This window comes from Oryza sativa, chromosome 7 (genome assembly GCF_034140825.1).
Source record: "Oryza sativa Japonica Group chromosome 7, ASM3414082v1".
NCBI lineage: Eukaryota > Viridiplantae > Streptophyta > Magnoliopsida > Poales > Poaceae > Oryza > Oryza sativa.
Window position 1 is genome coordinate 23,788,289 of NC_089041.1, and position 27,831 is coordinate 23,816,119.

The 27,831-nt window shown below is 47.2% G+C and overlaps 3 protein-coding genes across 3 annotated transcripts; 2 read left to right on the forward strand and 1 right to left on the reverse strand.

Annotated features, from left to right (window-relative positions):
* Nucleotides 1–724: 724 nt before the first annotated feature.
* Nucleotides 725–2,068, forward strand: LOC4343726 (homeobox-leucine zipper protein HOX14-like). Its single transcript, NM_001422247.1, is given in 3 exon segments — nt 725–1,005; nt 1,123–1,472; nt 1,561–2,068. Coding segments are annotated over 3 exon segments (723 nt in total). The 5' UTR covers nt 725–926; the 3' UTR covers nt 1,855–2,068.
* A 21,398-nt stretch (nt 2,069–23,466) lies between these two features.
* Nucleotides 23,467–25,528, forward strand: LOC4343728 (polyol transporter 5). The gene is made up of 2 exons (XM_015791625.2): nt 23,467–23,658; nt 23,758–25,528. The coding sequence occupies exons 1-2, from the start codon at nt 23,547–23,549 to the stop codon at nt 25,176–25,178; spliced, it is 1,533 nt and encodes a 510-aa protein (XP_015647111.1). The 5' UTR covers nt 23,467–23,546; the 3' UTR covers nt 25,179–25,528.
* A 345-nt stretch (nt 25,529–25,873) lies between these two features.
* On the reverse strand, nt 25,874–27,742 carry LOC4343729 (polyol transporter 5). Its single transcript, XM_015791624.3, has 2 exons — nt 27,560–27,742; nt 25,874–27,417 (listed from the first exon to the last, which is right to left on the reverse strand). The coding sequence occupies exons 1-2, from the start codon at nt 27,672–27,674 to the stop codon at nt 25,997–25,999; spliced, it is 1,536 nt and encodes a 511-aa protein (XP_015647110.1). The 5' UTR covers nt 27,675–27,742; the 3' UTR covers nt 25,874–25,996.
* Between the last annotated feature and the right edge of the window lie 89 nt (nt 27,743–27,831).

Consider the following 27,831-nt stretch of genomic DNA (forward strand, 5'->3'; position numbering starts at 1 on the left):
AAAGAGGATAAATAGTTGGCTAGTTAGCTAGTGGTAGTACTAGTACAGTCAGCCATGGATCGAACAATTAACATGCTACCGACTCAGGCGAGAATCTCATCTAGCTATAGCCAAAGCTCCTCCTCTCCCCGATCTTTTCAAAGAAAGCGAGAGCCCTTTCCAGGGGCAAGTGCCACCTTGTCGAGCCGGCCGGCCGCTCTTTGTGCTGTGCTCTTGCTGGCCTAGATCGTCGTGCATTCTCTACCCCCACTAATCCCAAAATTATGCACTGACACATGCATTCATGCGTGCACCCATCCGGCCCCTACTTCACCAAAGTAAGTGTGCGTGTGACAGTGTCAGACAGAGTATCCATTCCAAGGGGATAACAAGCTAACTTTTTGTCGGTCGGCATGACTACGGTAACACTAGCAGCACTAGTGCTCATGATCACAACCAGATAAACAGCAATGCCCAGTCATCAACTGGCCTTGCGTTATATACTACGTTCAGCAATGAACATAACGTCTTTTTTAGCGATCGATGGATCAGAATTTGATCGTGAGTCGTTGCTAGCTTTTGGGTGATCGATCTGGATGAGAAAGCAACAAACGGGGGAGGCATGCACACAGCAGCGGCTGCGTGTGTACCGCTCCTATCTATATATATTACTCGTAGGTCTCTCTCTCGAGACACGCACCCGGCCTTACTTAAACATCAACTGGTGTGTGCCTTTGCAGTGGCTGTGGTGGTGGTGGTGCGTGGTCCTCTTCTCCATCCAGAGACAATCCAGTTCAGTTCAGTTTCCTCTCTCCCTCCTGTCCTCACCTCACGCTTGACAAGAGAGAGAGAGAGAGAGAGAGAGAGAGAGAGAGAGAGAGAGAGAGAGAGAGAGAGAGAGAAAGGCTGAACTGAGCTGAGCTGATCGAGCTAGTGTGCGAGACGGCATGGACCGATACGGCGAGAAGCAGCAGCAGCAGCAGATGTTTGCCTCCTACGTGGACGCCTCCCTCCTAGCAGCCAGCGGTTCGTGCTACTTAGCTTTTGCTTGCTAGCTCCCGCCATTTTCTTGCCTCTCCATCTCATGGCAAGTGTCAACTGTGTACTGATCATGCTGCCACGATCGATCGATCTTTTTTTCAGGTGAGGTGCAGGGCGAGAGGCCGAGAGCGCGGAGGAGGAGGAGGCGTGGGGCGAGGTGCGTTGGCGGCGGCGGCGGTGGTGGCGAGGTGGACGGAGGGGACCCGAAGAAGCGGCGGCTGAGCGACGAGCAGGTGGAGATGCTGGAGCTGAGCTTCCGGGAGGAGCGGAAGCTGGAGACCGGGCGGAAGGTGCACCTTGCCTCCGAGCTCGGGCTCGACCCCAAGCAGGTGGCCGTCTGGTTCCAGAACCGCCGCGCCCGCCACAAGAGCAAGCTGCTCGAGGAGGAGTTCTCCAAGCTCAAGCACGCCCACGACGCCGCCATCCTCCACAAATGCCACCTCGAGAACGAGGTAACAACACATCGTCCGTCCTTGCATGTACACACATGTATACTTATTGCTGCCTCAATTCCTCTGATCCATCCATGGCGGCATGCAGGTGCTGAGGCTGAAGGAGAGGCTGGTGGTCGCCGAGGAGGAAGTGAGGCGGCTCAGATCAGCGGCGGGGAGCCACACGGCCTCCGGAGAAGGCGGAGACATCATGGGCTTAGGCGGCAGCGGCGCCTGCGTCGCCGGGAGCCCGAGCTCGTCGTTCTCGACGGGTACCTGCCAGCCGCCGAGCTTCGGCGGCGGAGATCACCTCGGAGACGATGACCTGGTGTATGTCCCGGAGTACGGCGGCTACGCTGATAACAGTGTGGTTGAGTGGTTCAGCCTGTATGGATTGATCTAACGAAGATCAAGTTGATGATGGCATGTGCGGGGAATTTAGTTAGTCATAGTGTTAATTAAGCTGTATGGTGATCGATCGAACTGATATGGTCAGCTCTAAGTGTGTGTGTTTAATTATGTACATAAAGTGATTAATGGCAAAACCTGGCCAGCTAGCTAGTAATGTATTAATATTAGTAGTTCGCTTAAAAAAGATCAGATGTGTGTTCATATCATTTTGTGTCCTGCTTCAGAATTTAGTGTTAATTAGTATGTAGTCCTGATTCTTGATGCGAAGAGTACTGTATATGCATGTACTACTCGGCGATAATCTTAGTTACTCCGAGATGTAGATGGGGAGTAGTAGATGGGAAGGAGGCACATGCATTTCGACTTTCGAGATGAAGTTCCAAATAGTTAACTTGCCTTTTCTAACAAGAGAATATTAACTGCATTCCACACAATAATCTCATGCATTTTACTTAAAAAAACACAATGCATAGTGTCATTAGCTTTTCAGTAACTCCACATGGGCAATCTCAATCCTTACCCTTATGATAGCCTAGATAGTTTGTTCGTCATTTTCGTCACTCGACCAACTATTGGGCATGCTTGTTTCAGAAAATTTGAATTTTGGAAGTTAATTTTAATAGCCTAGCTAGTTTGTTCGTCATTTTCGTCACTCGACCAAATGGGTGTTTGGTGCACATATATATTATTTATTGATTGTGAAGGTCTGTGAAAATATAGTGTGGTATTATGGCTAGCTGGCAAGCGTGGCAAACATGCATGCATCATGCTAAGATGTTTCTTCTATTTAAGAAAGATGATGTTTTAAATGACATTAATTAGTAGATTAATTTGTGAAAATTCTTTCATTTGGTTATGTTATTAATTCTTTGTAAACATACAATAAGAAAAAAACAGTAATCGAACAACTGAATTGGAGATTGTGTCAATATCGTAATTACAGGCAAAACAAAGGGGGGGGGGGTGTGTGCCCGGGGGGGGGGGGGGACTGGAGTGAGTATTAATTAAATTTCAAACAGAAGCTTTGAAATTTGAAATTTCAACTCCAGATTAAGTTCATATTTGCAAACATGCCAGTTTGATCAGTCACTGGTGCATCATTGTGATATATCCACTATGCTGTGATCGAGTTCTCTAGTTTGCCACTGCATAATTCTTAATTAGTTTGATCCATTGGAAATTTTACTGAGAACTAAAATGAATATGAATGATTTAATATTCTATTCAAAAGTACGAAAATTAGGCGCTTGAAACTATTTACTGCAATACAAAATCAAGTATATGAGGAAAAGGAAGGCTATGCACTTCATTTTGATGGTTTAATTAATAAAATATTTATAGTTTCTAGTAAATAAATATAATTAATATGGGAAGAGGTTGTCTTTTAGCAGTGCACAACAGAGAAGTTAGGGTTTTAAGCAAATTGATGTAGATTGTGATGAGTGGACTGTAGGGAAGTGATAGTAGTCAACGGTGGAACCACCTCCCGAGCTTTTGGGAAGAGGACCATGGCGGCTCCACCACTAATAGTGGTGCAGGTGTGGGATCATGACTTGGATGTATGTCGACAGCAAGAGAAGGTGGCAAGGGAAGATGGTTATCGATTTTGTCACCCGATAGCCATATCCGTCTCAAGTGTGAGTGTGAGTGGTCCAAATAAGTCCGGCACTCTAGACTCCGAAGCTGGTATATAGCACTTTGCGCTGTTATAGTTCTACACATGTATTCTAGCTTGATTGCACACTTTTTTTTTGTTGTGTAGCTACCAAGTCCAGCATAATTTGCATGCACCTGGCTACGTTGCACGGCTGATTGATAAGATAATTGTAGAAGTCTGTATTCAAAGACTAATGGAAATTGCATCCTTAAAATAAATCGGATTTGGATTATGAGTACAAGAGTCAGGAAGCATAATTTTGCATTGTATTAAGTATCCAATTTTAAAAATATGAGTAAAGGATCTATGGAAGAAGATAAAGAAAATTATTTTCAATCGTAACTAAATCTTGTTTTGTTAAAGAAAAGGAAAAGAAATCCAAGTAGCTTAAACAAAGGTAGTTTTAGTTTACTAGAATCATCATTATATTGTTTATGCTAGATGGAAACCTAATTATTTTCCTCGGGATCTCTCAAATTTCTATCACTATCTTGTACTATAGTGTCGATCAAATTACAAGAATGCTCTCCACTAGGTATCCGAGCCAAATAGAAAAAATCGGTTGCCCCACCAGCTGCCTCGGCCAATAGCCTCCCTCTGCATGCTGTCCTAAGAAGTGACCGTATGCCTGGAGCGCTTTGATGAAGCATACATGCTTCATCTACTTTCACATTGCTTTTCAACTCAGACCATGTCAACTGTTGGCTCGGGGCCAAGGTGAAGCCCCGTGTGCATGGACCCGGACAATACCATGCTCGACCTCAAGTATGCCTCTAGCACACGCTTCGGCTCTATGGGCATGGGAAGCCCAAATCTAGTCAAAGGAGCAAGGAAGAAGGCAAAGCCGATCATGGAGCAGAGGAAGAAAACATATGGTAGCTCTTGTTGGAGTTGGGTAATTTTTGTTGCGATCCGTTGTTTATCTACATTGCACTTTATTGTGTTCGAGTGCAATTCTATTCGACTGAATGCTACACTTGCATATGATGTGAACTGCTTCATTAAAGGCGTATCTCGTGCCCTCCGGCCACCATCTTGAAGGTACTCAGCAATATATATTTTTTTTGTTGTTGTTGGCACCGAATAGTGCCACCACACCTTGAGCATGTTATATACAACTCGCAACGGCATCGGACACGTGTTGCCATAGGAGAGAGCAGATGCCACCGAACGAACACCTAGAAGGGGCCCTGTCAGGGTAACACGCAGCGGTTTGTCCTAAGCTCGACATGCCAACTAGGATGTCCTCTATCGCTGTAGAAACAAGAATGACAAGCAATTGAGGGATTGAGTGGTGAATAGACTTGGAGATAGATAGCAATAGGGAGGGAGGTGTATAATACAAATGATAGAGGTACTAGATTGATTTTGATAATTGATTGATTGTTGTTTCAATCGGCCTTGGGCCCCCTATATTTTATGAAGCTTTATAATCAAGGAAATCCCGGGACCAAAGAAAAAAACACAACAAAACTCTAATTGGACTTTGTGCTGCCGGTCCGACTGTCCGGACAACCGCGATCTGACTGTGGTTCATTGTACAGTATGACCAGCTACACAACGGTGTCCAGACAGGCCTTCGCGGGAAAGGCTCGACCAAATTTGGCTTTAAGTTGCTATAATTTGATCATAATGCTAATTTTTTCTATCAACGACTGTATAGCTAGTTTTCTTTTATATATTTCACATGTTGGTTATTGGTGTTGCAATTAATTTTTTATAACTGTTACGACCCTGTTTTGGCATGCTCTAGCTCCAGCTCCACCTCACCATGATATGAAGTCCAACCAAACAGTTTCAACTTCACTAAAAATGGGAGTGGAGCTGGTTGGAGTGCTCTCATAAAATAAAGTAGATAGATGGAGTTGGGTTTAGGTAGCTCCGCAAGTCCACTCCAGACCCAACTCCTGATGTTAAATTTAGGAGTTGGAGTCCTACCAAACATGCTCTACATCTCATTGAAATATTTATTTTATCGAATGGTAAAACATTGAACAATTCTTGCCAAGTTACTAAATACTTTCCGATAATTTGCCGATGATCGGATGTCCAACTGTCCATCATATGAAATTAATTCATGCGGTCAATTGGACTGATGAATGTGCATCATCACGGAAATGCTTGTACCCGAACGTTTGAGAGGAGATGAAACGTCAGACGACACTTAATTAAGGCGAGATCCACTATCGATTTAAGTATTGCCCATCCTATCCTCTCATCCTGTTCTCACATTTTCTTCAATGGTAGAGAACACACGAACGGAGCTAGCCATTGTTGCCGTCGACCATAGCAGCGATGACGAGATGACATGGCGGAGCAATCATCACCGACGGCCATAGCAGTGGCGGTGGCAGGGTGACGGGGAGAGGACGGAGGTGCCAGACTTGGTCACCGGCGACCATGACAATGGCGGCGAGAAGAGATGGTGGAGTCATCATCACCGGCAGCCACGGTGGTGGCGGCGGCGACGGCAGCAGGGCGACGCGGAGAGAATGGAGGCGGCAAATCCTGGCCACCGGCACCGCCATCAATGAGAGGAGATTCGGAGGGATAAAGGAGGTCAAAGTGATGCAACAACTAGCTACAGTCGAGAAGCTCATCGACGAGGAATGTACGTGAGTTTCGAGAGATGGCTGGGTAGAAGAAGGTAGAGTTAGTTTTGTTTTTTTTTCTAGAGCTTGACGATGTTTCAATCCATAATTTGCTTTTGTTGCACTTGGTTGTGTTTGGATGTTTCATTATGTTTTTATTGGAGTAGTTTTCGAGTGTTGCATCTATTAAAACTTTTATCCAATCGATGAAACATTTTGTCAAGAGTGATAGAACATTTTCTCTCCAACAAAACGAGTCGGAAAATGCCGAAAACCATAAAGGGCGCCTTAGCATGGGACTATAGTTGGCCATATGGCCCAAGGCCTGATGGCCCGGCCCACGGCACGGGAATTTGGCCCGGCCCAAGCACGGCACGGCCCGGTAGCAGTCGGGCCCGTGCTGGCCCGGCACGACTGTTGGGCCGTGCCTAGGCCTATGGCTGGGCACGGTGGGCCAGCCCGTCACGGCACGGACCGAGGTCGGCACGATGGGCCGGCCCGACACGGCACGGCCCAACGGTCGGCACGACCACGGCCCGTACCAACGGTAGGCACGAGCATGGCCCAGCCGAACAGACAGCTAGGCCGCGCCGCGTGCGCCCGCATATATAAGCCAGCGAGCGCTGCCCCTCCCATTCCCAGTCCCCTCTCGGCTCTCGCTCTCCGCCTCTCCGCCTAACCCTAACCCTAGCCGCCACCGCTCAACCGCCTCCGCCGATCCGCCTTCGCCGTTCCACCGCCCACCAGATCTCCTCCTCCACCGTCCGCCGCTCCGCATCTGCCGCTCACTCGCTCAGGGCCTCAGGCGCGCACCGGTGAGACTCACCGAGTCGCATCCCTTCCACTCTTCCAGATCCAGCCTTCCTCTTCGTCTCCGATCGATGCCTCGCCTGACTCGCATGAGGGGCGCATGAGGATGAGGGCCACCGGCCACGCATGGTCGCCTGAGTCATCGTCCTTCCACTCTTCCAGATCCAGCCTTCCTCTTCGTCTCTTTCCCTTTTGTTCTTCTTCGCCAGATCCCTTGGTCTTCTCGTAGATCCATGAGCCTATCATCTTCAACGGCAACTCCGGTGCTCCGGCTGCGTAGGTACAAGCATGGAACCCATTGTTTTTCTTTTTTTTTCTCCATTTCCAGCCCTAACCTTGAGTGTTCTTGGCTGCTTGCAGGTTGCAAGCCCATTGCTTAGCGGCAGCCGCCGTTGAGGGACCGGAGTGCCTGCGATGGACGACAATCCTACCTCCGTCAACTACGAGTTGAGGACTATGGGGATGCACAGTGATGACGATGATGATGTGGAGGAGGATCGTGTGGAGGTGTTCGGCAATACCTCCGACATCCCGATCCATGTGAATGTCGATGATGACGACCCGCCGGTCGACGACAGTGGCAATGGGATGCCGACTGGCTCTAGTGCGACTTGTACCAACAAGAAGACCAAAACCTCCAAGGTATGGGATGACTTTGAGGAACTTTATGAAACGACCATTGGAAATAGGGTTCAAGTCTCTGCTAAATGCAATTACTATCATAAAACTTTGAGTGCTCGTTCTTCTGCTGGCACTGGACATTTGCTTAGGCATATTAAGTCATGCAAACCTAGAAAGCTTGGGTCTAATGCTTTGCCTCAGTCCATGCTTAGATTTAGTGCAGATGGTTCTGTTATTCCATGGGAATATAGTCCTGAAGTTGCTAGGTTTGAATTGTGTAGATTGATTGCTAGAGAGGATCTTCCAATCAGTTTTGGTCAATCTCCTGCTTTTGTGAACTATATTAAGGCTGCTCATAACCCTAGATTTGTTCTTGTCTCTAGACAAACTACTACCAGAGATCTACCAGAGATTTTTACAAGATGCTTAAGGATCGTCGTTCTGTTATTATCGATCGTCTCAATTCTGCTAGCTCTATTGCTTTGACATCTGATATATGGTCTGGTCATGCTAAGGAAGATTATTTGAGTGTTGTAGCTCACTTTGTTAATTCTGATTGGCAATTAGAAAAGAGGGTCTTGGGTCTTAGGCTCATTGATGAGTCACATACTGGTGCTAATATTGCTGAGCGTGTGATTGCTGTTGCTGAAGAATATGGTATTACTGATAAGGTTTTCTCTATTACATTAGACAATGCTTTTGCTCATTCTAAAGCTATGGAAACCCTTACTCTTGCTCTGTCTGGTTATGTTGGTGATTTATTTTGGAAAAATTGTAACCATGCCATTATAATTTTGTAAAATTTAAGATATGTCATCCTGACCCACATGTCATTGACTCGTGTGGGTCCTACATGTCATTGAGATACCGATGGCATATCTCAAACTTTGAAAAATTATAATGGCATGGTTCCAAATTACCCATTTATTTTTGCATCAACGCTGTGCATGTCATATCATCAATTTGATTGTTAAGGCTGGACTTGACAAGTTCAAGCCCATGCTAAATGACATTAGAGCTGCCATTTCATTCTTGAATGCATCTAATCAGCGTATTGCTACATATAAAAATGTTTGCATTGCTGCGGGTTATCGTCCTCGTATGTTTGGTTTGGACATGGATGTTAGATGGAATTCAACTTATCTAATGCTTAAGCATCTCATACCACATAGGGAACCATTCATAGTATTTATTAGTACACAACATCCTTTTGTTAATGGCCATCCATTACTCACAGACTTACATTGGGCATGTGCTGAATCTGTTTTGTGTTTCCTTGAACAATTTTATGATTCAACTGTTGTTTTGTCTGGTGTTTATTATCCAACATCTCCATTAATCATGTATCACATTTTAAAGATTGCTGGACATCTAAACACATATGGCAATGTTCAAAACCTTGCAAATGTTGTTGGTCCCATGAAAACTAAGTTTATGAACTACTGGTCTAAAATTCCAATTCTTTATTCATTTGCATTTATCTTGGACCCTAGGGCCAAGATTAGGGGGTTTAGTAAAGTGCTTCAGATTATGGCTCAACTCATTGGTGATGATTACTCTGCTTATTTAACAACTGTTAGGGCTTCATTGTCTGATACTTTTGCTAAGTATGAAAGAAAGTTTGGTTCTGTTGGATTGCGTAGTTCCACTATTCTAGGCCCTTCCACTAGTAAGAAAAGGACTGCATGGGGGAAGATTTTTGGTTCTGGTAATGCAGGTGCCAGTCTAGGTGCTGGGCTTGGTGCTGGTAATGCAGGTGCTAGTCCAGGTGCTGGGCTTGGTGCTGGTAATGCTGGTGTCAGTCCAGGTGCTGGGCTTGGTGCTGGTTCATTATTTAGGATGACATCTGCTACTGCTTTGCTTCAGGCAGCTTCTTCAACTGCTAATCTCAATTCTTCTGAACTGTCTGCATATCTTGACAGTGACACTGTCAACCAATATGATGATGACTTCAATATCCTTAGCTGGTGGCAACAACACAAACTAACTTATCCTGTTCTTTCAATCTTAGCTAAAGATGTTATGACTGTTCCTATTTCTACTATATCGTCCGAGTCTACTTTTAGCTTAACTGGCAGGATCATCGAGGACCGTCGGCGGCGTCTAAACCCTAGGCTGGTGGAAATTCTAGCAGTGATCAAGGACTGGGAGCTAGCAGATGCAAAAGGTCAGCATACTACTGAGAATGTGGAGCTTCAAAATGCTTATGAGAATATGTATCTTGATGATGAAATTGATGTAAACCCTTGAACTAGATGATTGTAATTGATGTGAACATTTTAGCTGTGGGTTGTACTCTTTTCCTTTCTAGGGTTTTCTCACGAGGTGTGAGTTTTTACCTATAAAGGTTTTTAACGAGGCAGCCATTGCACAATCACAGCTTATATAAACCCCTTTTATATTCTAACTTTCTGAGGTTTGTTTATGATTATGTGATTTCTGTAAGTCTGATTGTCTGAGACTCTGAGATGGACTTGATGGAAAATAGTAGATGACTTGATGTATGCATTTGATGAATTGATTTGAACTGATTGTAAATCTGTGAGACTGTGACTTGATGAATTGGTGACTTGAATAATTGTTCATTTGTTTGTAAATCTGTGATTGTAAATCTGTGACTTGATATATGCATGATTTGATGAACTGGTGACTTGATGAATTGTTTGTGATTCTTTGACTTATTTGATGAATTACATGTGAATTTCTTGAATTTGAGGTGTTATGTCAATTTGTTGTGTTGAATTGAACTTTTGAAGGGGTTTTTTGCCAGGGCGTGCCTGGGCCGGCACGGGCACGATGGGCTGGCCGGGCCGTCGGGCCAGCCCGGCACGGCCCGAGGCTACTGGGGCCGTGGTTGTAGCCCGTGGGCTGGCACGGCTTGTTTGTCGGGCCGGCATGTTTGTCGTGCCGTGCCGGCCCGACTGACCTCGGCCCAGGCCCGGTCGTGCCTGGGCCGTGCCGTGCCGGGCGACCCATATGGCCAACTATACACGGGACGACGTCATCTTGACGAGGCATGAAACAACGCTCGCACGCGAAAGCGATCGACGTGTGCCGATTGCGACTGCTCTCGGCCGATTTGACGGTTTCGACTTTCGACTGGACCGGGCGCCGCGGCCCCCACCCAGCTTACGAGAAAGAAACCAACCCCTACGGCCACGTCCACCAGATTTACGATGAAACCGACCGATCCATCGACAAAAACCACGTACCGCTACGAGCGCTCATGAACGTGCGCGCGGCAGGGCTAAAGCCTAAACCGCCTAGCGACGCACCGCCCGCGCTGATCCAACCAAAGCCAAACGATCGATCTCATCATGAGCGCGCGCGCGCGGCCCATTCCTGCAAAGACGGAGTGCAAGATAAGGCCACGAAGCGACAGAAAGCGGCCAGCCAGCCCAGCGCGCCCGCGGAAAAAGCCTTCGCCTTCGCCTCCGCGCCCGCGCGCGCACCACCGGCAGCCAGCGACGTCGCCGAGATATATCGTGGTCGTCCTGCGTCCTACTCCTACCTAGCAAAGCATATCCGAGGGGGCCAAGTTGTCGAGCGCCCGTCTCAATCCCCATCCGCGCTGCCGGCATCTTGCGCTAGAGGTTGAGCTATAGCCTTTCTTCGATCGATCGATCGATCGACTCGTGTCGAGACCAGGGCACGGGGGCGACACCAACCGGCGGGGGGGGGGCCCTGCCTCCCAGCGTGGGCCGCGTGGAACACGCGGTGCAGTCCAAAGTCCAAACCCTCCGGTATCTCCTGCTGCTGCGCTCAGCGACGTGACGTACGCCATCTGCAGGTTGCATCCATCCATCATCAGGTGGTGGGCTGGAATCGAGCCCCGCGGCGCGCCTTTCGTCCGGCCGTTGTGTCCGGCACCTTATCCAAGCAGTGCGCGCTGTCGGCCGGCCGCACGGGGAGACCCACCCCCACCATTGGGAGACGACGCTTTCGCCGCCCTCAGCTGCCGATCGATTTATACAGGAGCTAAGCTATACTGCCTGCCTGCCCCTTGCCTGCTTTTGCCCCACGACGAGACTTCACTTTTGCTGGTGAGCACGCCCCCGCGGCTGCGGCGCCAATGACACATGAATCAAGCCGGTTTCCTTGGTGTCTGAGCCTTCATCGGATCGGGAGATGCACTGATATGATCGATCATCGAAGCGTACGTACACTGCCAGAAACCGTCGCAGGTCATCAAAAACACATTGTGAATTAGAGTAAGTTTGTGAAGCTTGTGACGGTACTACACTAGTTGAGGGCTTTGCTGGGATAGATGTGTGTGCACACTGCACTAGTATCTCTCTCTATCACAAGTGTACAACAAAGATATAGCTAGGGCTGCCATTTTGCCAGGGTAATGGGCATGCCTACGGCTACATTACGTAGGAGTAGTACTAACAGGCGGCGCCACGATGCACCAACAATAGCTCACAACCTGTTGCTCTGTGATTGGCTGATGGTACCGCGATCATACGCTGTACTACAGACTATAGAGCACCTCTGGTGAGGTTTTTGAACATGGCCTCTTATGATGACTAATACGATACCATTTGTCGGCCTTACAAACGACAGAAGTTAACTGGAGGGCTCATGCTTCTCTTTCGGTTGCAAGAAGGTATACTAGCGATTAATGATAGCCCAAATATTCTTACTCCTGATTAGGAGGATTTGCATTGACAATGTGATGACAGCTTGACAAGGAAGAAGGATGCGTCGCATGATTTTTTTACCCATGTAAGCAGTGGAATAATCTTGGTTACTTACGAACCATCGGCTTGGACAGCATATGCTTCTCAGTCATTAACAGGGATTGAGATATGCTTGGAGAGAAGATTTGGGATTGATTGATCAGATATCATTCGAAGTAGATGCTTAATAAATCATCTTGACCGATGACCAAGGGGAGATGAGATGTGATGTCTGGTTTCTCTGAGAAACCCTCCTACCATTCTTTTGCAAAGGGCTTTCGAATGGATTATGTTTTTTTTTTCCCATTGTGAGAGCTCGAAGCTATGTGAAACTTTTGTCAACCAGAAGGGTGCGCATTATTGTTTCCTGATCTCACTAAACAACTTAACAGCACTGCCAAAGTGTGTGACATATATACTAATATACTCACTACCACACTTTGGAGCAAGCCTGTAGGTCAGTATATTTTCTGTCGGTCCCGCACACAGCCCACGGAAAAATTGTATATTTCTGACGTTCAACTTGTACTCACAGAAAAAATGCATATGGTTTCTGAAGGTATGGAAAGTCTGAACATGATTCACTGCATGGCTTAAACCACTTAAACATAAAGAGAACATATGTTCAGAAAGTTGTAAAAGCTAAAAAATGATGCATAATTCATCTACTATTATCATGCCTGCTAACATAATGGATTCTGGGCGTTTGGCCCAACTAGCTAAATGGATTAGCTCCTTTATATGGGCTACCAAATACAGAGCCTGGAGATAATAAAGGGCCCACTTTTAACCTTCGAACGTCCAATTGATGGGCTTGAATTTGTCTGGGCCGTTTAGTATTCTCGCTAACGGCTGGTTTGAAATGGACGATTGGATGGATAAATTAGATTTTTTTTAAAAAAAAATAATCGAACTTTTCGAATCAGTATGGTACAAATAATCCAAACATAATATCCATCCCCTTATAATTAATTTAAAATGAATGGGGCCTTAGTGCCTTTCTCGGATAAATAGCAACTTCTTTATATATGTTTTACGCGAAGACTTTCTATTGCAAGCAAGTAATATCAAGAACCAAACACTGAAAAAATACTATAGAATATCCATACACAGTAACGACATCAAGACATAATATTTGTTAGGGGCAATTGCGTTCGTACCCCTACTTTCAATTGTAATTATGATTTTGCCCTCACTTTTTAGGGTTTACAATTTTACCCCTATTTTTTTAAAACGAAATCGCCGTTTGCCCCTAGAATGGATGGCAGTTATATGGGACCCACAATTGTGAGGTAAAGAATTAGAAATGAAAAGAAAAAAAAATGATTTTTGATATATTAGATTACCGGTTTACCCTTGGAAGCATGAACTGACCTAAAGCTCTACCGTTCCCTATCCATTCCCCATTCCCCAATCCATGACAGGCGGCAGCGGCGGAGGCTCTAGCAAGCCAGTGCGGCGAGGCAAACGGGCGGCGGCGGGGCAAGTCCTCGTGGCGAGCCGGTGGCAATGGGAGCAGCTAGCTGCAACCTGCAGGGCGAAAAGGCGGTTGGGCAAGCAGGCAAGGTGAGGCGAGCAGGCGGGCACGCCGGAGCAACCAGTTGCAAGGCGAGCAGGTAGCACCGGTAGCGGCGTGGCTCCGCGAGGGAAACGGGAGGTGGCGACTCCTTTGAGCCTGCGTAGCGAGGCAGGACTGCAGGAGGCACCGGCGGCTCCGCGTGGCGAGCCGATGAAGGCAAGCAGGGCAGCACTGTTAGTGCTCAGCAACAAATTTGGAATGCTTGTTTAGCTTCTTGATGAAAACATTAATTCCGAATGCTGCTTTTACTTTGTGGCATTTTGTGAGGCTTCTTTTGCATGAATATTTGTGCCATTTTGTCTTTGTCATATTATCAAGGTTGCTAGAAGTTCGTCAAATATCAGTACAAAACGGGGGCAAATTTCATGTCAAACTCCATCTTATCCAAACAGGGGGAGATACACATTTCAATATAGAGACGTAGGGCAAATATGCAATACCAAACAAGGGTATATATGTCATTTCACCACTGATTTAACACCGTCAAACTGACCATCCAAACCAAGGGTAACATGTTGCTTCGCTTTCAAAAAAATAGGGGTAAAATTGCAAACCCTAAAAAGTAAGGGAAAAATCATAATTGCAGTTGAAAGTAGGGGCACGAATGCAATTGTCCCTTGTTAATAGACGCTCCTCACCCCGATCTAGCGTATTACAGCGTATCAGAATTACAACAACCCTTAGCCGGACACTGATTACAGGCGCTCCTCCCCGATCCAGCATATTATAGTGCGGGTATCAAAGTTACACCGCCAACAGCCGCTCCCTCTCGCTATGCTAAGTTGCCATACTATTACAATAGGTTCGTCCCTCTATTTAAGAGAGTCTAGGATAGAGTTCGGCTCTTACACTATTCCTAACACCTAGTTCAACTCCAATCCCTAAAATTATAACCGATTTACACATATCCGACACAAACTCTATACACATTATTATTTCACCAATTCTTTGTTCACATATGGTTACCGTTTCAAGGGCGGATCTACCCATTAGGCAGGGTGGATTGATTGACCTAGCTACGACCAGTGTCGCCCCACACTTCTAAGACTCCCATGCCTCCTTAAAATAGTCATAGGCCATCAAAATTAGGTATAACAAGGTGTAACGTCAAACAAATTATTCCATCTCTTCGCCGCGCGAGCACGCCGCAAATAATGGTCGAGGCGGCTATGCTATTAAACTATAAATATGATACGTGTTTTGTTCGATTGCTCTTATCAAGTGAACATCTCTGATCTTCATCCCATCTAAATTTTAATCTTCATCCCATCTAAATTTTAAAGCTGCGGCCGTCACTGTATCGTTTGATGTCTAAATTGTCGCACACATACGTCAACTTTAACATCTAGCGCTGGCGCAGCCGTGTAGGATATAAATTTCATGATCTGAAATGGACGTATTAATTAAGCTACGTACTAGTTAAGTACAAACTGATCGAGCATGTCATTATCAGGTATTCAGGTTTTCTCATTTGCTGGTGAGTGGTGATTTCATTTACTACCCTGATTGGCATTTGGGCAGTCAATTTTGTACGGTTCATACATAGGATTTATTTTGACCGTCATTTCTGGGTTCGGGTCCTTGTTTTTGTCACTGTCTTCAACCGAACTTAAATTTTGAATTGCTTGAAACGAACCTTATGTGTAGATTATGCCATGTATTCCACAATTATTAGCTTCCTCTCGCACGTTTTGGTTAGAACATGTTGTTACTTATAAATTATTAGTAGTGAGACGTTGATTTATTAAGGAACGGATCTGTCCTCAGATAGCATAGCCATTTTAACTCGTCTGTTGGACAAGATGTGACGAAAAATTCAACACCCTCGGCATCAGACTATCACAGGTGAATTAGGAATGCGACCGATTTTTCATCTCTTGCAATCACATCACTAATTTACAAAGCAGTGGTTGAGCAAACGGTGACTTGCTTGTCTCATGCTATAGTATCTGTTCTTCGTAAAAGCGGTTGCTTTCTCCGTTCCATATATTGTTCCATATTAAAAGACGTTTTGAATGATTAAGTTTATAAGAAAACGTAGCAACATAATCTATAACACCAAATTAATCCACCATAAAATATAGTTCTATAGTATATTTGTTTTGGGTTTGAAATGTTATTCTATTTTTATATATGAATTTGGTCAAACATGCAGATCAACGTATTTTGCAATCTTTTCCTCCAAAAAGAAAAGAAGAGTAAGGCCCCAGTCGAGAACATAGCAAATCAAGATTAAGCAAGAGCATATATAACAAGAAAGACATTAGCAAATGATTGATTGAGTTTTAATTATTTTTAATTTAAAAAATAACTTTATTTGATATTTAAAACAACTTTTATATAAAGTTTCCGCATGAAATATACTGTTTAGTAGTTTGAAAAACGTGTTTAGCGGAAACCAATGTAAAATCCATATCTTAATCAGAAATAACAAAACTACGCATGCTTTAACTAGATCATCACAAATCATATATTTTAAGGATTTGAACACAAATTCTATAGTTTTATGACAAATTCAATAATTATTTATTGCGAACATACAAAAGGATTGCACGTTAATATATTGGAAGAAAACAAAATTTCAGTTACACGACGCAACCAGCCAGAAGGCTATTGTCAGGGGTCAAAGGAAAATAAAGAAGAAAAGACTGCTAAGGAAAAAATAAAACTCTAAAAATGAGGGAGGGGGAGGCGAAGCCCCCCCTAAACTCCCAACATACCCCTAAAAACCGTGGTGCCAGCACTTGACCACGGATGACCTTCCTGAAGAATGGGCTCTCAGGACCACAAAAACCAACGAGAGAGTGGAATCGAACACCCTAAAGTTCCGCTTCTTCCACAATTGCTAGGAGACCAGGAGGATTAAGAAGACGAAGCCCTTGCGAAGAGGCTCAGGAAGACAGGTCCTTGAAGTCGGCCACAAGTATTGAAGTGAGCAGCCACGTGAAGGAGCAAGGTCGGCCTAGCTAGAAGGATAAATTCATAAATATGTAGTTTTTTTATGATCTGATTTTAAATCTATATTTTGATGGTATAAAATTGATGCTAAATCTGTAGAGTTGTGATAGTTTTTATCAAAGTATTATCTGTAGTTGTGAAATTTACAGAATCAAGATTATTCGGATCATCCAAGCACCCATGCTTGAGAGCCTTGAGCAGTTCAGTACGAGGTCTCGATCGAGTGGGAAACCAACTGAACATTGGGCCTGCTAAACGTATTATTTTGTCCAGCGCGTGCCTTTGACTCGCGAACAAGCCAGCTTGAGCCGTACTCTCTCCTTTGCCCTAGCGACAGGCCAAAAGTATTACTATCTGCATTTTAAAATATAAGGCATAATTATTCTTAATTTAAGGATCAAAAAATAATTATTATCATATTATTGTTTGAATCATCCTAATAAATACAATAAGTGCACATAATAAAATTATATATTTGAGAGTGATATGCATAGTTAAGAAAAACAATAATATAGTGGAGAAGAGATGCTAGTCAATTGCATATATGCATGCACACCTTATATTATGAAATATAGTTATAGTTATGTCATACATATTTTATAATAGAGGGAATAATAGCAATACTAGCTTGATTGGAGCATCTTTTTTGACCTGTGCCCCCGAGGTCATTGGCCCATTGCCTGACTGGCCATTCGAGCACACAGTGGGTTAGCCCTGGCTCGTTTCTTTCAGGGACCCCGATGCCTTCAGTTTTCCACGGTGAATCTTGACTACTGGTTAGTGCCACTACACTTACGACATGGTGTGTGTCACTGTTGGATTGGCTTGAGTACCGCGGTGTTCTTCTTCATATTCAGGCATCTTAGAAGATCATATTTACAGAGAGCGAAAGAGGATGAAAAGGACTGCTACATGAGAAAAATGGGTTATATGCTGAGTCCCGCATCAGAATTAATCTACTCGGCATCTGATAACATACACAAAAAAATTATTTTTTTTAAAAAAAAGTTATTGGATACCTGAGCTCCAAATAAGCAGGAAAATTGAAATGCTTTCTTTTGCGGCCTGAAATAATATTTCCATTTCGTTCCATGGTTGAGTACATGGCAATGCTATCAGTCCATCACAACGGTGTTCCATCCACAGCCGCATCATCTTATCAATCAGTTTACACGTTTAATAGTAGCCCTTTTGGGTTGACTTGTTGACTTAACACAACACGTAGCTAGACCACTGTAGCAGTTGAAAACGATATTTTTCTAAACAAGTTGTAGATTCGCTCAATCAAACTACGGACGAATTAATTTTGCACATGAAAGTAACATGGGACCTATTTGATGCTGTATTGTATAGCCGACGTAATGCACGCATCAGTAAAGCCGGTCGAGCAGTTCAACAGTTTCTTTTGTACGTATGCCTGCCCGCATGCGTATCGTACGTGTACTCTTGTTGTTGCAGCCACGATCATGCAGTAGTATATATATATTGTCGCTTGCCGACAATTTCGTCACAGTATGCACGCAATACGGTATCTGTCGCGTAATGGGGATACTTACTATTACTCTATTAGTATGTTGTTGTAGAGATACTATACAGCATTTCGGTATGGGCGTATATATGGTTACTTCTGTTGCAATCGACTCCAAAGTCTGAGTGGTGAAATGCAGTCCTTGCACAGACAGCCCATGCCGTAGACTTGTCACTCGGGTCACCGGGCGTGTCAGGCGTGCGTTGCGTCTGTGTGCATGTCGACCCAGCGACTCCCTCCCCCGTTGAATCTCCCGGTCGAAAGTCAGAACACGGCAGCAGCAGTGAGCTGCTAGTTTTGATTCGCCGATCTGCCGCGACAGGGAGAGATTTCTTGGCGTTTCTCCCATCAAAACGACGTACGTATCACCAATCCACCATGCGTGTGTTTAGCTCAGCTAAAATTAGAAGTTTGGGTAAAATTGAAACGATGTGATGAAAAAATTAAAAATTTATGTGTGTAGAAAAATTTTAATGTGATGAAAAAGTTAGAAGTTCGAAGAAATAGTTTAGAAGTAAACTCGGCACATGTGTATATATACGTGTGCGCGCGAGAGAGTATCACCTCACCACTGCAGCGCGACGCGTACGGCAGCGCGCGGTCGGCGGAGGAAGACGAGACGTACGGGACGCCGGCCGGGCGCGGCAGTGTGCGCGTGATCACCATCGGGCCGAACGGTCAAAAGCCTTCGTAGAAAAAGAAAAACGAGCGAGTCCCCCTAGTTGATCAATCAATCAATGCCCCTCTTGCTGTGGAGACGGCGACGTGTGCATCCTGCACCGAGAGCCCCGGGAGAGCGTAGCAGAGTAGTCGCGTTTGATCGCTGGAGCAACGGCGGCCATGTACCGGGAACGCGCACAGCGCCGAGGGCGATCGAGCGCGACGGTTTTTTTGGCTAGCTCCTGCAGGCAACTCGGCAAGGGGAAGAAAGTCTTCGCGCGAGACGGCAACCCTGCAGGCTGCGGCTATCCATGCAGGCCAGCTTCTGCACGCATTTGCACTGTGAGGCTGCGACTGCGAGCCAAGCCAGTGGACCACTTTTGGCTAGCTCCTGCCTGCTTGTTGCTGTCAGCTGATCCGGCTCTCGGCGGACTGGACCACTGCTGCGTGTGATGATGGGTCATCGGCAGCAGTCGATTTCCACGGCAGTTTCCGATTCAGTTAAGCGAAAATCCGCACAATTTACAATTGTTCAGCTCGTAATCTCGTGTACTTGAACTAGCTGTCACATAAAAATGGTTGAACAGCTGACAGAGATTGCCGGTGGCGTGCAAGTACAGGCCGGGAGGAACGAGCGATCGTTACCTCTACTCCTGGGAAGTTTGACGAATCTGATGATCGAGCAGTCGATCGATCGATCCATCAACGGTGTAATTAATTTACTGCGCTCTGAGTCATTAAAGTTTCAAATAGTTATGCCACCTCCTTCAATTCTATGGTTGGTGTAGAAAAAAAATGGACTGATGAAGTGATAAGTGATAAACGAGTCTTCAGATTGTACATACACGTGCAGTAAGCGTTTGCTGCGGTCATTGACCGCCACTGAAAGGAGATTTAGCAGAGCTGATCTGCTTATATTCATACGACACGACTCCAGCTGTACTTTTAAATTGTTTCGATTTCAGTAATTAATAATGGTTTGATTTAGATTTATATATGTCCTCGAGGGCAGGTAATAGTTTTAGTAAGTCTACTAGTACAAACAAACTTCACTGTACTGCTTGTTAGGTTTGCAACATGTCATCAGTTCATCAGCCTGTCATGTCTTGCTGCCAGATATCCCAAGTTGCTCATAATCTCGAGAAGAATAGCAAGCCATTCCAGGTGTTGAACTGTTTTTCTAAAGAAATCATGCATGCTATCTGAAGTCCTAAAATAGTGGGCATGGCATCAAGGTTTAATAAATCCAGCGGGTTTTCCGTATTGAAAACACTCAGTTCAGTTGACCCAAAGCTGGCTGAGAGTGGCTCATAGGACAACTATTTTACACCCATTTTCAATGATTCCTTGATCATTCAAAGATATATGATAGAAAATTCTCCACATGATAACTATAATTTTCATCACACTTCAATAATGCAATCGATGTATGATGGAGCTGCATCAGAAAAATAAAAACGGAAGCAAAATGCTATGATCAAACCTTACAAAAGTAAACAGAAGTAGTACTCCAAACAAGATTTACAACTATGTAAACATTCTCAGCAAACCCTGAAAAGAGATTTTTTTTTAACGGAAAAAACAGCACAGCAATGCTTTTTCATTGAATAGAAGGAGAAAATACAACCCCTAGGGGTAAAACAAAAAGATCTTTAGACTATACACTATACAGAGTGCGGGATGAGTTCGCGCAATCTTTTAGCCCCATCTAAAGTCCACAAGCTGGCCTCCTCTTTGATTTTTGCTAGGAGAACACCTGTTGCCATCTCTTTGTGATCAAAGATTCGCCGATTTCACTCCTTCCAAATTTCCCAAACTACTAGAAGAATAAGGGACCGAAGGCCCTTTTTTGGAATGCCGGGTGTATTAGCTAGGCTCTCCCACCACTGATGGACTGACCGGGCTTCCTCCCATTGGGCCGGTTCCAACTGCTGATATCCCGCCCATGTAGCAATAAGGTGCTAGATTCTCTTCGTGTATCTACACATGGCGACGAGGTGCAAGGCCGTCTCGGCGTCACAACGACATAGGGGGCAATGTCCGTTATTCCGCCAACCCCTTGTCGCGAGTCGGTCCGACGTCCAGACTCTATTTTGAATGATGAGCCAGGCATGAAATTTACATTTCCCCGACGCCCAAACTTTCCAGATTAGGGAGTTGAAGTTTGTGTTTGGCGCCCCCAAACATTGGGCATGATAAGCCGAGGAAGCTGTATAGTGGCCGCTGCTTGTGAATTTCCAAACAATCTGATCCGGCTCTTCGCTGTCTAAGTGCACATTCCATACCGCCTCCCACAGGCAGACTAGCTGATTGAGAAGGTTGATTGTGATAGATGAATCCGCATCGAGGGTCAGGTCATGCACCTAGGAGTCGTCTTCTTTCCTTTGGCGTAGGGATTTCTTCCTATTTTTGGAGATCTCATAGACCAACGGCATTAGGTCTTTTGGTCTTTGGCCGTCAATCCATGCGGAGTCCCAGAAGCGCGTCGTATTCCCATTGCCCACCGTTATCTTTGTTGAGGCGGCGAAGAGGTCCCTATCCACACCATCACAAGGCGTTTCCAATCCCACCCAAGGCTTGCTCAGGATCTCTCCATTCATTCCACAACCATCGCAATCTGAGAGCTCTTGTGAACTTGTCCAAGCTTAGGACACCCAGGCCCCCCTGTCTGGTCGGCAAGCATGTTTTTGCCCAGTTGACCTTACATTCCCCCCCCCCCCCCCCCCGGTGATATGAAAAGAGAATAATACTCTCTGTTAATTCCCTTCTGTGTAGCATAGAAGAGTTTACTAATTATATGTGGATTATAGCAGAATTTTAATCACTCCATACCCGTTGTCACATGTCTTCTCCTTTCCTTCTTGCATTGCCCGGCCTGGGCATGAATTCAATCAGCAGGCAGAGTTTCAGTTTAATTAAAAAAATAGTAGGTCAAATTTTAGTGATGGCCCGGCTAAGGTTTTAAATTATCAAGCATTGCTTGTCAAGTAGGCATCTAACATGTGAACGTAGTTGCAAGTTGCAATCTCTTGACTAATCTATCTAGCTCCAGGGCCGACATGAGAAGCTAGCAATGTATGAAGGATTACAGGTACTGTTGCTGTGTGCATCAAGAAATTCAGCTGCATCTGAATTTAGTACTACTACACTTTCACAATTTGTACTGTGCTTAACTGACCTACCGCATGTTATAAGAAGACAAATACATATACTAATGTATATACATTAGTACAGTACAATAAAATTGTCACACTTCAAGCGCCAGTTCGTTAAAAAAAAGGTGAGGTACAGCACTCGAGAGTCGAGATGTGCTATGAGATACTGTAACAAGTATATACGGGTTAAGGATAAGATTCAGCTTTTTGCTAATCCATGCGTGGGCATATAAAAGTCTTTGCAGTATGCACTTTTGGGGGGAGACTTTTTCCACTCTTCTTGGACACTAATCCCAGAAAAAAGATTGTGCAGTACTTGCTCTATGAAAAAGCAAGCAGATTGATCAAACAATGATAGAGCTTTATGATTTGTTAATGGTTGCTGCATTACCAAATGCAGCTTGTCAAAAAGAGCCGTTGTCCCATTTCAGCCATATCGGCGCCAGAAGTTGATAATCACATCCACCTACTCTCGGAAAAAAAAGGGGGGGGGGGGGGGGGTCCAGCGACGTGTGAGTGACCCGAAGGAATCACTAGTACTTTATTTTGTCTTGGCCTAGGAAGCTTAATCATGTAGTACCGATAATTTTATAAGGCAGGAGGTGGCTAAGCAAGTACTCCCTCCGTTTAATTTGTTTATTATACCAGCACTCAGTTAAGATACTTACTCCCTTCGTCACAGAATATAAATATTTTTAGAATTAGACATAATTATTAAGAAAGTTGGTATAATTAAATGGGGAAGTGTTGTGATTGGAGTAGAAGTAAAGGTAGATAGGAAAATTAAATGATGGAGGGTTGTGATTGGTTAAGAAGAGAATATTGGTAGATAACTTATTATATTTTGAGACAAATTATAAATACTAGAAGTTGTTATATTTTGATACGGATTGATGGAGTATCTTCTTACTACCTTCTAAAACATATGAGATATATCTTCCCCTTCTCACCATTCATCCAGCGGTTATACTAGTACTAATACTCTTATAATAAAATGTAATACTTACTCTAAAAGAGCTAATTAGAATAGAGTTAATGACGGTAGTAATGTAATTTGTCAACACATTCTAATTTAGGGTACGATTTGATGAAATGAAACTAAAATGAAAGGTGATGAAGTAAGGTGATCACTGTTATATGGGACCCATAACTATTGAGCCCACATGTCGGCCACCACGTCCAATTCCCGGCGGCTATGCAACGGCCGGGGACAGGTCATACCTGGGCCCACCTTACCAGAGGCTGTCAAGATGGGCCCACACGCCATTCGGATTGTAGTCGGAGGGCTCGGAGGTGATCCGACCCTGCTGCCTCCTCGCCTCGCGCCGTCTATAAATGCTGGCCGATTTCCACTGACTCCTCTGCCACACAGAAGGCGAGCTCTCGACCGCCACTACTGTACACGGCCCAGAGCGAGCCTCCTCCTCCTCTGCACCACCGGAGATGGCTTCCGCCGCGCTGCCGGAGGCCGTCGCGCCGAAGAAGAAGGGCAACGTCCGGTTCGCCTTCGCCTGCGCCATCCTCGCCTCCATGACCTCCATCCTCCTCGGCTACGGTAACTAATCAAAGCGCATTCACTTCCCGCCCAGCACAGCACGAGCTGCTGCTTCTCCCCAGCATGGGCGCTCATGGCGATGTGCATGTGACCTTGCAGATATCGGGGTGATGAGCGGGGCGTCGCTGTACATCAAGAAGGACTTCAACATCAGTGACGGGAAGGTGGAGGTTCTCATGGGCATACTGAACCTCTACTCGCTCATCGGCTCCTTCGCGGCGGGGCGGACGTCGGACTGGATCGGCCGGCGGTACACCATCGTGTTCGCCGCCGTCATATTCTTCGCGGGGGCGTTCCTCATGGGGTTCGCCGTCAACTACGCCATGCTCATGTTCGGCCGCTTCGTGGCCGGCATCGGCGTGGGCTACGCGCTCATGATCGCGCCGGTGTACACCGCCGAGGTGTCGCCGGCGTCGGCGCGTGGCTTCCTGACGTCGTTCCCGGAGGTGTTCATCAACTTCGGCATCCTGCTCGGGTACGTCTCGAACTATGCTTTCTCCCGCTTGCCGCTGAACCTCGGGTGGCGCATCATGCTCGGCATCGGCGCGGCGCCGTCCGTGCTGCTCGCGCTCATGGTGCTCGGCATGCCGGAGTCGCCGCGGTGGCTGGTCATGAAGGGACGCCTCGCGGACGCCAAGGTGGTGCTGGAGAAGACCTCCGACACGGCGGAGGAGGCCGCGGAGCGCCTGGCCGACATCAAGGCCGCCGCCGGCATCCCCGAGGAGCTCGACGGCGACGTGGTGACCGTCCCCAAGAGAGGGAGCGGAAACGAGAAGCGGGTGTGGAAGGAGCTCATCCTGTCCCCGACCCCGGCCATGCGGCGCATCCTGCTGTCGGGCATCGGCATCCACTTCTTCCAGCAGGCGTCGGGCATCGACTCCGTCGTGCTCTACAGCCCGCGCGTGTTCAAGAGCGCCGGCATCACCGACGACAAACACCTCCTCGGCACCACCTGCGCCGTCGGTGTCACCAAGACGCTCTTCATCCTCGTGGCGACCTTCTTCCTCGACCGCGTCGGGCGGCGGCCGCTGCTGCTGAGCAGCACGGGCGGGATGATCCTCTCCCTCATCGGCCTCGGCGCCGGGCTCACCGTCGTCGGCCAGCACCCCGACGCCAAGATACCTTGGGCCATCGGCCTAAGCATCGCCTCCACCCTCGCCTACGTCGCCTTCTTCTCCATCGGCCTTGGCCCCATCACGTGGGTGTACAGCTCGGAGATCTTCCCGCTCCAGGTGCGCGCGCTGGGCTGCTCGCTCGGCGTCGCCGCCAACCGCGTCACCAGCGGCGTCATCTCCATGACCTTCCTGTCGCTGTCCAAGGCCATCACCATCGGCGGCAGCTTCTTCCTCTACTCCGGCATCGCCGCGCTCGCCTGGGTGTTCTTCTACACCTACCTCCCGGAGACCCGCGGCCGGACGCTGGAGGAGATGAGCAAGCTGTTCGGCGACACGGCCGCCGCCTCGGAATCAGACGAGCCAGCCAAGGAGAAGAAGAAGGTGGAAATGGCCGCCACTAACTGATCAAACTAACCGCAAAATCACCAAATCCTAAGGGTTTTCTTGCAAAAACGTGTGCTGTACTGGCTAGCTAGCAAGTAGTAGCAGCAACGTGGGAAGATTCGCTGATCCGGCGTTGCTGGAGAGCGACGGCCGGCGACGACAAAGCTGAGCTCCAGCTCGAGACTTCTTAAAATCATCTTCAAGTACATGGATTTTATTTTGCTCTTTGCTTTGTCCGTAAAAGTTGTACTATGCGATGAAGAATACCAGTATGTAGCAAGGCTGAGGTTGTGTGTAGCTACTAGAAGTGTCAGTCACGTTGTTCTTGTAAGAAATGTTTAACTGTTAATTAAGCAGTATTGTTGCAGTAATCAACAACCTTAGCCAGTTATTCCTCGATCGCTGCAAGGGGTCAAGCATGACTGCATGAGGTTAGAAAAATTGGCGGTGGTTCGAGGATTCTGCCGAGTGAGTCAAGCAAGAGACAGTAAAGTGTGAAGAAAAAAAAAACTATCTGTCCCTTTTAAAATGTTGTCACGGCTGGTTGCCACGGAGAAATAATGAAGTTTTAAATTAAGTTGTTCGACTCAATCACGGGATCGGAATCTTGTGACGATGCATAAAGCAGCCAACGCCTGATACGAAGTTTATTATTAGCGCTCTCACGGTCTCACTGATTAGACTACCTAATGGTTTACGAATGTGTCATTATGCTAGTGAGCATGCACGCTGCACAAGTGACAATTCCAATTGATATTTTTTTTGTTTCATGAAGAAGTTAACAAGAATGCACAATGATAAATACTGATAATTGATAATTCCAGCTTTGAATTTTTGTTTCATGGAGAAGTTGCCAAGAGTCTTTCCCTGTACGCGGCGGAGTCCTCTGCTTCCATGGCCGTGTCGTCCATGCCGAACACCTTGCCGATCTCCTCCAGCGTCTGGCCGCGCGTCTCCGGGAGGCGAGTGAAGAAGAACACCCACGCGAGCGACGAGATGGCGGCGTAGAGGAAGAAGCTGCCGCCGATGGTGATGGCGCTGGAGAGCGACAGGAAGGTCATGGAGATGACGCCGCTGGTGACGCGGTTGCACGCCACGGCGACCGCGAAGCCCAGCGCGCGCGCCCGCAGCGGGAAGATCTCCGAGGTGTACACGCCGGACATGGGCCCGAGGCCGACGGAGAAGAAGGCGACGTAGGCCAGGATGGACGCGACGCACAGGCCGACGGCCCAGCTGGGCACCTGGGCGTCCGGGCTGCCGCCCACGACGGTGAGCCCCGTCGCGAGGCCGACGAGGGAGAAGACCATCCCGCCCGTGCTGGTCAGCAGCAGCGGCCGCCGGCCGGCGCGGTCGAGCAGGAACGCGGCGACCAGGATGAAGACCGTCTTGGCGAAGCCGACGGCGCAGGTGGTGCCCAGGAGCTGGTCGTCGCCGGTGATGCCCGCGCTCTGGAACACGCGCGGGCTGTAGAGCACGACGGAGTCGACGCCCGACGCCTGCTGGAAGAAGTGGAGGCCGACCGCCGCGAGCACGATTCGCCGCATGGCCGGGGTCGGGGACACGACGAGCTCCCTCCAAACCTGCCCCTCCTCGCCGCCTCTCTTCTTGGACACGGTGACCACGTCGCCGTCGAGGTCATCTGGGATGCCAGCCGCCGCCTTGATGTCAGCGAGCCGCTCCGACGCCTCCTCCGGCGTGTCAGCGATCTTCTCCAGCACAGCCTTGGCGTCGGCGAGGCGACCCTTCATGACAAGCCACCGTGGCGACTCCGGCATGCCGAGCACCATGAGCGCGAGCAGCACGGATGGCGCCGCGCCGACGCCGAGCATGACGCGCCACCCGAGGGAGAGCGGCAGGCGCGCGAAAGCATAGTTGGAGACGTAGCCGAGGAGGATACCGAGGTTGATGGAGACCTCCGGGAACGACGTGAGGAAGCCACGCGACGACGCCGGCGAGATCTCGGCCGTGTACACGGGCGCGATCATGATCGCGTACCCCACGCCGACGCCCGCCACGAAGCGGCCGACCATGAGAGTGGCGTAGTCACCGGAGAACCCCATGAGTAGAGCTCTGGCGAAGAAGAAGGCGGCAGCGAAGACGACGGTGAACCGCCGGCCGATCCAGTCCGCCGTCCTCCCCGCGGCGAAGGAGCCGACGAGCGAGTAGATGTTCAGGATGCCCATCAGGATCTCCACCTGCACGTCAGTGATCTTCAGGTCTTTCTTGATGTACAGCGATGCGCCGCTCATCACCCCGATGTCTGCAAAATTTTGGCGCGAACTTGAACAGTCAGTGCTCGCTGACAGTACACTACACTTCTGAAAACAAATTCAGACCACATCTGAAGATTTTTCTTTTTTTTTTTTTTTGAGATGATGTGAATACGATTGTACTACGAGTACCATAGCCGAGAATGATGGAGGCCATGGAGGCGAGGATGGCGCAGGTGAATGCATAGCTGGCGTTCTTCTTCTTGGGGTCGACAGCCATGGCCGTGAGCTTGGTGGATTCCGGCATTTAGTTCGTGCAGCTTTTAAGGAAAAAGCAAACGCCGTTAATCTGATCGAACAAGCGATTGAAACGTTGGCTGATCTACGCATGCATGTGGAAATTAAACACAACACATTGAACACGAAAACTGACTTTTTAAATTTTGTAAGCGTCTGCGTGCAAG